General features: G+C 50.5%; 1 protein-coding gene across 2 annotated transcripts in view; it reads right to left on the bottom strand.

The window, feature by feature from the left end:
- Positions 1-804: 804 nt before the first annotated feature.
- TRPM8 (transient receptor potential cation channel subfamily M member 8) overlaps positions 805-13,144 on the bottom strand; it is a gene marked incomplete at both ends in the record, with an annotated part of 50,115 nt that continues 37,775 nt past the window's right edge. The window contains 4 exons of one of the 2 annotated variants that reach the window (XM_084240935.1): positions 805-855; positions 3,260-3,293; positions 4,277-4,369; positions 5,964-6,158. In XM_084240935.1, the coding sequence (XP_084097061.1) occupies positions 805-855; positions 3,260-3,293; positions 4,277-4,369; positions 5,964-6,158 (373 nt within the window). Of the gene's footprint in view, positions 856-3,259; positions 3,294-4,276; positions 4,377-5,963; positions 6,159-13,144 lie in introns of both variants that reach the window. The other variant, XM_084240934.1, reaches the window with a different exon arrangement.

The raw sequence follows: 13,144 nt of genomic DNA, 5'->3' as shown, positions 1-13,144 counted from the left end.
GGAGGAAGCGGGAGAGTGGGAGAGGCAAGAGAGGGAGAAGAATTTTGTTTCCTTTCCCTGCAGATCACTTTCTTGAAAAGTCCAGGGGACGCGGTGCCCATTGCTGGTTTTTAGTAGCTCTGCAGATCCTAGTGACATTTTAACGTTTGATCCCAGGACGGGCAATTAAAGCGGATGGCAAGTTCATCACGCAAAGCCCCGGGTTCAGTCTTGCAGTAACTGAATTACATTTTTACTGTGCAAGTGAGCTGTCGCTAAAACCTTAGCTGCGCCACTAAAACAGCAGTGGTCGTGGCAAGATGACCAACACGCCTCTGTGCATCCACGGCAAAGAGCAGGAATAATGAAATGATGCATCACGAGGGCGAGATGCGTGCTTCAGACACTGATCTGTAAAGACATGCGTGACACAGAGTTGTGTAGGAATGAAAACACCAAGTCTTGGGACAGTGGCGTCTTGAGTCAGCGACTGCCCAAATGGTACAGGTTGCAGGTGCTTTTCAGAGAGTCAAAGGGCAGCTGCACACTCCGGCTGAGGTGCTGACCTCTGGCTCGGGCGGAAGCGGTGGGGAAGGTAAGGCAAGGAGAAGCTCCCATGGGTTCCTTCCTATCCCTCTGCTGCAGGGGAAGTGTTTGCACATGCATGACATTCCGGGCTGGTGATATGTGACAGCAGAATAACTGAGGAAAAGATCACCATCTTCAATTAGTCTCGAAATAGGCAGATTTTCAGTGCAGAAGAAATCCATTAACATCACTTACCTTGCTGTAATTAGATTTTTCTCCACTGGAGCCCGTGAGGTCTTACTTGATTTTATTAGCGATCTCTTTCAGAAGACCTTTCAGATCATTGAGCTTGCAAAGGAGAAAGAATAGAGCTGGACTTAAGATAAATTTTTCAACTGTGAATTGGAAACTCACACTCTATGGCTTTTTTATGAAACAGACATCTATGTGAAGAAGGAACAGGGTGGAATCAGTGATCCATGCAATTGCCAGACTTGCCCTTGCTGACTTTCTAAAATCATATCACTAGCAATAGATCATTAGCGCTGCTAAGTATTACTTTCTTCCAGTGCAGATCACCAGTGGCTCCCACATAGAAATGATAGAATTTAACAACACCAAGAAATAATCTATAGAAATAATAATGTTCCATGTAATTAATAGGAACAAACTTGTAAGATACCAATATAATTTTGCTTTGAAGAAAATATAATACAAATAAAAATAAAATATGATACCCACAAATCAAGTTTTTTAAATGAAGTGTCTCCTCCAACAAAAATCCACATAGATAAGCAAAACAATTATGTAGTACCCCTTAAATTTAAGTGGCACTTATGTCAATTCTGTCTCAGAATCCTGGAAACAGAATAGTGAAGCCATTTAAGTAAAAGCACAATAAAATTATTCTGACTCTGGCATCCTTTGCAAGTTTATTACAAGAGGCATGAGGCTCATCTTAAATGACCTGCCTCTTGGTATCCTTGACAAACACTCGTGGGCACTGGGCACATTCTGTCCAGCTTGCTGGGCTCAGTAAACAGTACATGCTGCAGAGCCCCAGCTGTCAGCACAGCAGACGCTACATCTACACACAAATCTGCGACATGAGAAAAGAGAGTTTATCAAGTAGGTTATATATTATATATTATGCATCTAGTATAATAGCCAACCTTACAATACCATCCCTTGTTGCTTTCCTACATTCTTAATATTCCTTAAATTTTCTCTAATCTTTAAAAATACCCCACACATTTCTTTTCCTTCCACTAACCTTAATCTTTCTATGGATCCTAGCACGGGCATCCATGTTCCTGACTCAGCTCCACTAACAGAGGGTCTTCCAGCCTCTTCGTTAGAAACCAGCAACCTCACCGTGACCTCTGAGAGCAGAGGTGCCAAGCAGTTCTATTGTGTGATAGCGAGTCTCCTAGCGTGGCTGTCACCACCTCTTTCTCCCACCTGCCCATCAAGAAGTGGCATCTACTCCCCCCACACCTGAAGGAGGCTGGCACTGGACTGGCTGAACCCATAGAATCGGGCAGCTGCACGGTGTCAGATCCTGGCCTGGCTTTTCTGAGCACTGGTGGGCTCTGCCTCCTCGCCTGTGGAAGCCAGCACTATGCAGGAAGGGGGACTGCCCAAGACCACCACGCTGTGACCAGCTTGCGCGATATGAACAAGAGATCACATGGGAGCGCCTAGTGCCAGGTCCTGGCCCCACCACCACTGAACCAGCCCAGTCAACTGAGCCTTGTAAAGCTGAGAAAACGTGAGCAGAAGAACTGTCCAGCCGAGCCCGCCCCCTCCTGACTCCCCAAATCAAGAGATCACTAGACAGGTTGCTTGGAACCACTGAAGTAGGGGGCCCTTTGTTACACAGCAGCAGGGAGCTAGAGCAAATTGTCACTAAAACATTCCTTTGTCAGCACTGAAAATGCCAGCGGGGAGCAGGGAGGGCAGGTCCCTTGGAGAGGCAAGGTGGGGAGACTGGGAAGGAGAGAGCTGCTCCTGGGCAGGAAGTGCCAGGCACCGAACCATCGTCCTGCGCAGGACCAGTGTCCAGGACCAGCGTCCAGTGTTTTTCAAGTCTGAAAAACATGGTCTCAATTTTGTTTTAATGTTGGCAGGAAATAACACATGAATAAATCCACTAAAGATTAGGACATGGGCACCTTCTCACGGAAGAACCCCACATGGGGCTCCTATTGTTCACGGATTCATTCAACAAACATTCGCTGAGCCCCTACTGTGGGCAAGCTCCTGGGTGCCAGCGATCCACCATGCCAATGGGGTGTTGTGTAGCTATCAAACAGCACAGCAGCAGGGAACGTGAATGCCAGTGTCCAGGGTGCCATCCTGGAGATGCCAAGGTAAAATGCCAGATACCATCTCCTCCTCAGAGCCTAACAGGTATCTGGCACTTGTGAGTCAATGACAGTTTCTGCCAAACCTCGCCATGGTCTGGCTGCCTGGCTCGGTGGAGGTGGGCACACGCTCTGCACGGCGCCCACGTGTAGCATGCATCCCTGCGCCCTTCAAAGTAAGCAGGGAACAAGTCAGAGCGACTTGTCGGGCTCCCTCGGCGCCCTCCTGGTGGTCCAGGAATGGAGACGCTGAACATGGAACGGAATATATCTTTTTAAGACAATAATAAACTTCTTTTATTTTTAGATCACAAACACTGGCTGAAAACTCAAAGATAATATAAAGGGACTTAAAAAATGTCTCCAATCTATAGTCAGAACTGTACCTTTGTATCCAGTTGTCTGAATCGAACCCTCATTCTGAAAGAGAGAGAGAGAGAGGGAGAGGTGCTCAGCGACGGCTATCAAGTCGATTTTACAGTCTTTGAAAGAACAAAATACAGATCATTTTCATTGTCACCTAAATTAGCACCAGCTGTGGGCACCTCTGCTTCCTTCCTAACGGGACAGAGTCCACCTCAGCAGGTAGAAGTGCAGCAAACAGAGGCTACCTCCGCTGCCAGGGTGGTGGACACAACCTGGAAGGCCCATCCCTCCCTCCCAGCCGGGATCTCAGCGCCCAGCACCCAGGGGTCTTCGGGGCCGTCTCGTTACTTCAAGAGAAGGAGCCGCGCCGTGTTCTCCGACATGCAGGGCCTGGGGGTGGGGGGCACCTGCTGTGCCTGTATTTACTCTTCCTTCATTGGCGTGACCAGTGAGGTGTGCTGGGGGCCCCGCCTGCCTCACAGCTGACCAACCATGTGGGCCCCCAGGGTAGGAAGGACGTGCCCCCCAAGTCCAGTCCACGTGGCTGGCAGGACCGAGGCTCTAGTGGATTATTCTGGTTCAGTGGGATGTTTTGGACAATCCCGTGCAATTCACACATGATGGGGAGGGCCTCGCAGGAAGGGTCTAGAACAGATCAACCAAAGGTTTCGCCATATCACTCTACTTCCTAATCACAGAGACAGGTGAGTTGTACCTGCACCAGCCGGAGCCGGCGAGCCACGGGGCTTCCTGGAACCCGCCTCGGCAGTGTTGGCGGGGCCGGGCACCTTCACCTGTTTCCCAGGCCTGCAGTGCAGGTGTCAAACCCCTCTGTCTCCCCCAGGGTCTGGAAGGACTAAGGGGGCGGCGGGTGGGCGGTTTCTGCCCTCTGGGAAGGCTGCCTTTTGCTGCCCTGGTTCCCTGCTGTGAAACCTCTGTAGGGAATTTGCTCAGATAAGCTGCTACACTCTGCCCGGTTGTGGGTACAGGGTCGGGGTTGGGGGTCACGGCAAAGCAGAAATGAAGGGCTGACATACTCCTCTGAGGTGTCGTTGGATTTCGTGTTGATCTTGACAAGGTAATTCTCCTTCATGACACCCTCCCACGCCAGCGTCTCCTTATCTTCAGTCCTGAAACCTTGAGCAAGAAAACAAAGACAAGCGATCACACTGTTTCACTTGCCCCTCGTCCTAAATCAGTTCCTGCCAGGTATTCAGTGAGGCTCTGGGGCCAGGAGAGTGGCCTGATCTGACCCCAGACCCCACCATGGGGCCGCAGGGAGAGGGAATATTAACGCACATCTGGAAACCCACGTGGAATCGGAGCTGCCTGCGTGAAACAGGCGTGCAATCTGCATTCTGAGCAGATTTCCATCCTAAGCCTGCCCGCGTGTTCCGCGGCTTAGCCAAATCATCTCACTAATGAATTCGGTTCTCACATTTCACGGGTCTTCCCCTTCCATTGTGAAGACAGCAGAACGCTCAGCCAGCCGCTCGGCTGTGTGGTGGAACTGAAGCAAATCTGGATGAATTTTTAAATGGCGGCCATGCACTTTCGGAAACAATAACTGGAATTCTTTCCTTTCATTGTTCCTACTAAAGTCAGTTGCAACGACTTTTCTTCAAACTAAATGTCCGCAGACGTCCCGTCGGCGTCCCGAGAACCAACCAGGAAAGAACAGACACTCCTGAGCACAGAGGGGCAAAGGCAAGCTTGACAAGAGACGAGAACAGCGCTCACCTTCTGCACGGCCCGGGCAAGCTGGCTGCAAGGACGGCACAGCATGTTCACCAACGCAAATGGGAAAACGAGCAGGGTCTACAATAACCACCAGCTCTTATGCTGGCAAAGTGCGGGTCAACAGGCTTCCCATTTACTGGGAAGAAACCTATCAATCAGCCACCAGAGAAATCCTTGCCCGGTCCTGGGAGCTGTGTTTAGAGGCGTCAGCCGGAGAGACCCTCACTGAAAGCCCCACCGAGCGTCCAGTCCGTGAAGGCCCAGTTCACAGGCGCCAGGCCGGGGGGCATGGAGCCAGCTCAGGACAATGCCTCGGCTTCTAGAAAGGACCTTATGCTCTGTCCCGCCTTCCTCCCTGTGCACCAGCCCATGGAGGGTCAGTAGCAGCAGCTGGCGAGTGGGCAGAGGCAGGAAGAAAGTGAGGGGGGGAAGCGGCCCGCCTGCCTGGGGAGCCTCCTGGCTGAGGGGGAGCACACGAAGTGGGGTCTCCCCTCTGAGTGATGGTGGGTGGGCTGGTTAATATACGAACCACACGCCCCAGTTTCTAAATGGAGACTTGCACCCAGCAGGGTCCTGGCATGGTTTTCTGTTTTCCTAGGAACCACCCACAGGCCCTCTGGAGTCAGCCGCCGTCTTCGGAATGAATCGAACGAATGAATGAAGCAATGAGGGCAGCCAAAGGCCTGTTCTGACCCCACCCCCCAGTCCTGCTTGTTCCACATCTCATTTACGTTATTGCCACATCAGCCAGAAGCTCTGCCCAGAACAAGGCTCCCCAGGCCCCCCCGACAACACTCGCTGCATCCTCCCTTTCTCTTGAGCCCGACACACAGACGGGAGTGGTGAGTGAAGTCACCCAAGCCCGCCCTGTCGGGACAGGACCACACGCCTTCCCCTGACATCCTCAGGGCCTGGGGCCCAGGCACCTAAGGGGGCCACTAGGAGGGGGCCTCGGGGCATCGGGCTGGGCACGATGAGAGCCACTCACAGCAGACCGAGGACTCCGTGTCCGTCTTGGTGCAGCAGCAGTCAAAGAACTTCTTCACCACCATGTAGAAGTAAGCGAAGACCACGAAGGGGAAGGGGATGTTGAGGCGGTTGCAGTACTCCTGCACCAGGAAGTACCGCTGGAACTTCCAGACCTGGTCATTGTTCTCCTGCACGATGCCCACCGTGTAGCTGGCAGGGAGAGAAGCCCAGCGCGTCACTCGTCACCAGCGCGACCGCATCAGTGCTAAGCCAGTAATGGGGCCCCGCTAGGGGAAGGGGAGCCACCCCTGACACCAGGCCAGGAGCACCCAGCCCGGGACTTCACCCCAGGCTGGGTCCACACCGGACTGGCTTTCATTTCATGTGTTCATGTGGTTGTTGTTTTCACGTGTCACACACATACGCGTGCGCACACACACACACACAATCCAAGGAACTTTAGCATTTTCATTCCAAGACCTTTCAAGGGTTCTCTTTTTTCAGTAATCTGTTATTGTGTTAAATACAAAGAGGCCCAAGACGTCCACTCTCAAGAAGAATTTTTCCCTCATGCATACTTGGGGGGCGGAGGCGGGGCTGGATTGGAATCGGGCTGGAAAAGTAGTTTGTTGATATTTATCAAGGGCCTTAAAAATGTTCATCCCTTTGACTATCAATGGTGACTTCTGGAAATTTAACCTAAGACTGAGGAAGTACTGAGGAGAGAAAGTACTTGGATGTACACACACACACACACACACACACACACACACACACGTTCACTACAGCACCCTGACAGCAGCCCTCACCTCCACCCCAACAGAATAGAATAACCAAAATATTCAACGTTGAGAAAATGGATCCCATATTATAGCTAATCGATATGATTATGTTATTCAGCCATTAAAAATTACATTTATGACTAATTTTTATACGTTAGGGAACATTCTTATAATATATGTTAAGTGAAAATAATTAGGCTCACACGCATACTTAGAAGACAATGGCGCTGTGTCAATCACAACTCGTGGGGAAGACGCCCGTCCTCCGAGGGCCCTCTGGCCTCACGCCACGGCCCTCCCTTAGTCACTTTTCTATTTGTTTCCCAAACATTGTGCAACGAACATGAATTACTTACATAATTAGAAAAATGCTTATCGATTGGGAAAATGTCCAATTATATACTGCTGATTTATCCGTTACCAATTAAACCAAGCCTGTGAGAGAGCGAACACTTATTACACAGCAGACACTGTTGTAAGCAGTCAACTTATAATAATTAACTCTGAAAACAACTCTCAGTAGAATGCAAGTCCCATTGTCATCTGCAATGAACAGGTAGGAAACTGAGGCACAGCAAGGACAAATATATTTGTCCAAGTCCCCCAACCAGAAAGGGGTGAAGCCCAACACCCCGCCCCCCCAGCATCGCCTTGCTTGCCACTACCCACCAGCACTTCGCAGAGCAGAGCGTGGAATGCTTCCAGCTCTGCTGTATTTTGGAAGATTTGGTTGGCTACTTAGTGAAAAACAACTGCCAAGCAGTTCACCCTCTGTGAAGCTCAGCCAGCCAAGACCCTGGACTCACTAAGAGCAAAACAGCCCTTGGGGAGCCGAAGAAGCAGCAGGGAGCCCTTTGAAGTCTCCTGTAAGCAAATCCTAAGTGGGGATGCGTTCCATTCTCCAAACTCTGAAATCGTATAGAGGTCAGAAGAGGTGGCCCAGCAGAGAAACCGGACGTGTTTGTTTTGAGATGTCAGGCTTGTTCTTGGCACTTTGCGATTAAAGACTTGACCCTCTTGAGCCAAGAGAAGATGGTGTATCTGGCCGTTTAGACCAGTGCTTGTCAACAAGGGCTGGTGCTCGTACCTGCCTGTGTTTTCCACAAACCTGCCTCCAAGCGCTGCCCCAGGGGTTCTTCAGGACAATCTGGTTGCCACAGGCTCCCTCCCCTCTTCCTCTCCACCTAGGGTGCAGGTAGACCCAGCCGGCAGTTGTGCCTTCCTGGGCAAACATCCCAGGCAGGTGGGGATCGGGCTGATACCGATCATCAACGCCCCAAAGCAGCTTTGGCAAACGACACACTGCCGGGCCGCCAGCGTGAGCTTCCTTTACTGAGCCACCTTCCCCACAACAGCTTCCAAATTGTTCTTTATCTCTCAAATCAGTCTGGACTTAGCCAAATGGTTATCCAGGAAAGGCTGGTCATCGAGCGCTGCCTCAGACCACTTTGCAAAATATTTTTTATGTTCTCTAGACAGCTTTCCATTTCGGTCAAGAAGAGGCTGAGCTCTGCAGAGAAGGGCACAGACATCCCTCGGCAAACCCAAAACCTGGGCAGCTCAGAGACCCTCTCTCCACCCACACTCACCCCCGAGACTCCCATCCATCTATAGCATCACTCCTGGGGGAGTTTGCAGTGTTCCCCTCCCCGCCATGGACGCTGCAGATCCAGCGATCGTGTCCCTAGAGGACTTGCCCTGCAGCCACCCAGCGGGCGGGAAACTTGCAGCGGTCACTGGTGAAGCTTATGAATTTTATGGTGGCGACCTGGGCTGCCAAGGCCGCCTGGGCACCCTCGGGGGGGGGGGGGGGGGGCGGGGGGCAGGAGAGGAACTTGCTAGGCGTTGGAGCGCCCCCCTCCCGAGACAGACTTCAAGAAATTTGCTGAACTTGGAGATGCTGCCAAGAGATCACGGATGTTTGGGCTCAGCTTCCTCGCGCCTGAAGGACAGACAACAGCAGCGCGGACGCAGGGCCGAAGAGCAGAAGGGCGGCGTGCTGAGTCATCGCCCTCACATCACAGATCAAAAGGGAAAATATCATTTCAATCATTTGAGAAAGTCTGGCAACACTCAACATCCTTTTTTGATTAGAAAAAGAAGAAACAGCTTCATAAATAATAGGAGGACCCTTCCAAGATGTGAGAGACACAAAAGAGGGGAAAAGAGAGTCCAGGAGGGAAACTTGTTCCAAAGTAACTGAGAAAACCTTGACGAGTGTCTCTGCATAGCAAACAGCAGTTAATAAAACGCATGGTAGACAAACCCGCTCACTCACAACCACCAGTGGCTGGAAAAAAATATAAAAGAGGCCTGCCAGCTCCGTGTGAATAAAGCCATAAAAGTTCACTGAGGGACGATATAGATTTATGAATCACATCATCTTCCGCGTGTTAAGATGACTCTTTTTTTAGGCTGCTGGCTTCCCCTAAATGGCTCCACAAAGTTAACATCATCACAATAAAATTCACAAGATTCACGAGATTTATGGGGGGAGGCGAGGGGGAAAATAAAGGATTTCAGAAGATGAGCCCTGGACCCCTCCCTGTGATTAAATCTACAAGAAAAGCCTGGAAAGTTTTGAATCAGAATCATGAGGAGACTCATGCAGCAGATGTTAACACGATAAAAAAAAAAAAAATCAGTAATTAAAGCCATTTGGTAGTAAAAACCAAAATAGAAAAAGACCCATCAACAGAACAGAATGAAAAGTCTGCAAAAAACTCACAAAGAAGATGCTAAAACAATGGCAGAATTTTAGAATTAACGGAAAATACTTGGAACTTAGCTGCCAGATTTGAATCGGGAAGCACGAGCTCGAGGCTGCTCACAGATTCCATGCTTTTCCCACTGTGAGCCCCTCCCCAGCACACCGGCCGTTGCCTATACCCCCATGACCCCTGGCTCCTGACTCTCTGCCCCCAAGTAGCCCAGCAGTCTTGTTCAAATGTTCCCAGCATCCAAACAGCAAGCACAAAGCCAGAGTCAGAGATGACCAGCGACACCGCCGACCGGCCAGCCCCACGCAGTCTCCATCACGGGACAGCTCAGCTGAGTCGGACCCACCAGAGAACTCAACAAAGATGGTGCCTCACCTCGAGGCAAGGCCCCCACACCTTCTGCCCCCACAGGAAGATGCAGGCATCTCAAGTTTGGCATGAAAGACTCCCAGGCTGGCCCCTGCCGACCCGAGCGCCCCCCTGCACTCAGGAGTCTCCCCAGAACAGCTCGAGCTCTCCCACTTCTCATCCTGGTCAGGCTCGGACCTCAAACTTGGGGTCCAGGGGACCCATGTCACCTCCACTGGCTGCTGCAGATCCTGACCCCACCCCAACACTCAGTCACAATAACCCCCCACTCTGTGCACCATGGCCCTTTATAAAGAGCCTTTCATGCTGATTGTATTACAGTGTCACCTGTTTTATTACAACACAGGTGTGCTTATATGTAATAGAATTATTTTGATCAATTAGGAAAAGAATAATTTCATTAATGTGTACATATATATGTAGTTATAACACATATCATATTATTATTATATTAATATGTTTATATGCCCATCTCCCTTCTTGACGTCTCTGCCTCCAACTCCTGACTTGTAAATGATAATAATAATAAAGACTTCCCCACCCAAACATGATTAATAACTAAACGAGGGGACACGAGGAAAGTACTGGGTGTGCCTCACAAGGAAAAGCGTCAATGATTATTATAGTAACTGTTAGTATTCTATTAACTACCCTCTGCCTGTTATTTCAATCACTTCCTGTAGACAGTTGCAGCAACACCCAAATCTGTGGGCTGTATCAGGTGATGATGACCTTTATTCTACTTTGCTGCATACTCATAATAAGCACACATTGTTCCTAAGGTTGAAACAACATTTGATTCTTAGAAATAGTCCTAGATGGGGGCTTTGGAGGAGTTCTTTTCCAAAGGGCAGAGGGTGGATTATGTTCAGGAAATGGCTCCATGTTAGGACGACCCAGAGTCACTTACTGACAAGCACACTGGCCCATGTTCAGCACCATAAATGTTGAACAATCGCAGGTGTATATGCATCTACTTCCTCTCCTGCTGCATGCCATCCTGACAGCACTCTGCTGGTGCATCAAAATCCCCAGTGTACACTGTGCAGCAGTGCACGAAGCTAGGGTGTGTCTGGTGAGGCTCCGTTGTGTGTGATGAGGCCTCTGATGTGTGTGGTGAGGCCTTTACCTGAGTATTTTGATGTGGAGCCAGACAGGGTCACACTGAGGCTCCAGCTCCAGGGCTGACCGAGGACATCTAGAACAACTGTCAGAACCAGTTTAGCCTGAGGATAGCAAGGGGCCACTGACATGAGCAAAGAATCTTCTGGAAAACTCCCCCAGGGAAGGCATGTTCCCAAGTTGTGATGCTCACTCACTGAATGGGGTGGCAGGGTGGGCGCCATGGCCAGGGCCTCATGGGGAGGAGACCTGTATCCAAGCCTCGAACGGACACTGGCAGGCCAGACCGCATGTGACCAGGGCCACCAAAACTGAGCTGCCAGACTTTCATATCCCGAACCTGACAGTGACAGGCTGGCCCAGGCCCCCGGGCTCGGATTCCATCAGGTCATAAGAAAGACACAGAGGAGGGATCCCCACTGTGCCGTGGTCCTGAAGAAGGGCTCTGGGAACAGCTCCCAGCACATGCCTCGGGCAGGCCCCAGTCCTTTTCCGCTCTTGGTCTCGCCCAGATATACTGAACTAGTTCAAAGATCATGGCATTGGGGGCCGTCAGCCTCTTTGCTCGGTTTCTGTAGCAAGTATATTAGTGATCTGTTATTGCCAGGAAGTGGACATAAACATTGCAGTTCTGCTCCAGTGATATGACTGGTCACAGGCTCTGTGTGGTTTAGCATACAGTGCTGGCTGTAAAGCTTGATGGATGTGTCATCACCATGAGCTAGAACCGAAATCATTCCAGTTCTTCCCCACCTGCTTTAACTCTGAGACTGTGCTCCCTTCTCGCCATCACATGGCCACATCCCCCTAGCTCCCCACACACCTCTCTCTGCAGGCTCAGACTGGCGACCGCTGGTGGCATGGTGTTGTTCAGCTCCCTGATCCCTGAATCCTGCCCTGGCCATCTGTTCAAGTGGGTCAGAGGATGGCAGGCTCCACCTGTAAGGTCCCCTAGACCAACAACCACCTGATCCCTTGGGCCCAGGCCCCGCATAGAGCACATGATGAGTCTCAGTGATAAGACCCCGCTTATCTGTTATTCCCCACTGATGCTTCTCAGTAAATGACGTAACACCAGGAACAAAGCGCCTAACCAGTAACTGAATAAGGAACTAACAATGGGAAAGAACCTGTTCTTTCACTCATCAAACAAACCCGGCAAGTGCCAGATGCTGAGACAGACGCAGCGCCCTCTGGAGATTACTGTCCTGAAAGACAGATGGTCAGATCACTATGTACGGATCCCAGGAGCCTCTATGCAAAGTGGGGGGGACATGGGGACCACCTGGGTGAGGGTGATGCTTGGCTCCTTGAAATGATAGTAGGAATGAGGCAGGTGAAGGTCAGGATGGAACAGGCATGACAGCAACCTGTTCAGCGACAGATACATGGGTGGCGGCTGGATGCCAGTCGCCGGGGCTAAGCCTGAAGGTGTGATCAAAGCAGGACACAGATGACCTTGTGGGGAAGTGGAGGAGCCTGAAATTTACCCTGAACACAATGGGGAGAATCTGAAGCTTCCAGAAGCTTAAGCAGAACAGTGAATTCACTTCAGAAACTTCACACTAGCCAGAGCATTGTGGGACTGGGGAGGACATCTCTGGACACCACAAGACAACCTCACGACTCGCTGCTCAGCCCCTAGGGTGGTGACATTCTCAGGGGCCTGTGTCCTCACCCAATCCTGCACAAGGGAAGCCTCTGGCCGACAAATGGCCCTCCTCTACAATCCTCGTCATTCTTGGAAACTCAGGCTCTATGTGACAACTGTCTTTTTCTTATTTTCTTCCCTAAAATATGCAAGTTGTGTGATCATCCATCCAAATCAATAAAAGCAGAGCTAACTTTTCTTTTTAAGAGCTGCGTCATAGTCCACAATCTGGCTATAACATGCTTTATTCAGCCATTCCCCTAATGGTAGGCGTCACTCTATGATCCAACGTGTCTTCATGCACACATCTTCAGGGTAGAGTCCCACATGGGAGAGCGTTGGGTCAAAGGTTTGTGTGTTTTTTCTCTTACAATCTAATTTCTTATCTCTTTCTAAAGAGTAAGAGGCCTTCGCCGTCCCTGCACCCTCCTCAACACAAGGGGCTCCTCCTCCAGGTGTTTGCCCCACATCCCACATCCCACAAATGTGGGTCCTGAACCACACCTGCTTGTAGTTTTCACAGAGCCTTTCCAGTCCACAGGCTGAAGCTCT

This window comes from Talpa europaea, assembly GCF_964194135.1.
Source record: "Talpa europaea genome assembly, chromosome: 1".
In the NCBI taxonomy this organism is placed as follows: domain Eukaryota; kingdom Metazoa; phylum Chordata; class Mammalia; order Eulipotyphla; family Talpidae; genus Talpa; species Talpa europaea.
Note: the sequence above shows the minus strand (reverse complement) of the source record. Positions and strands in the feature narration are given on the sequence as shown.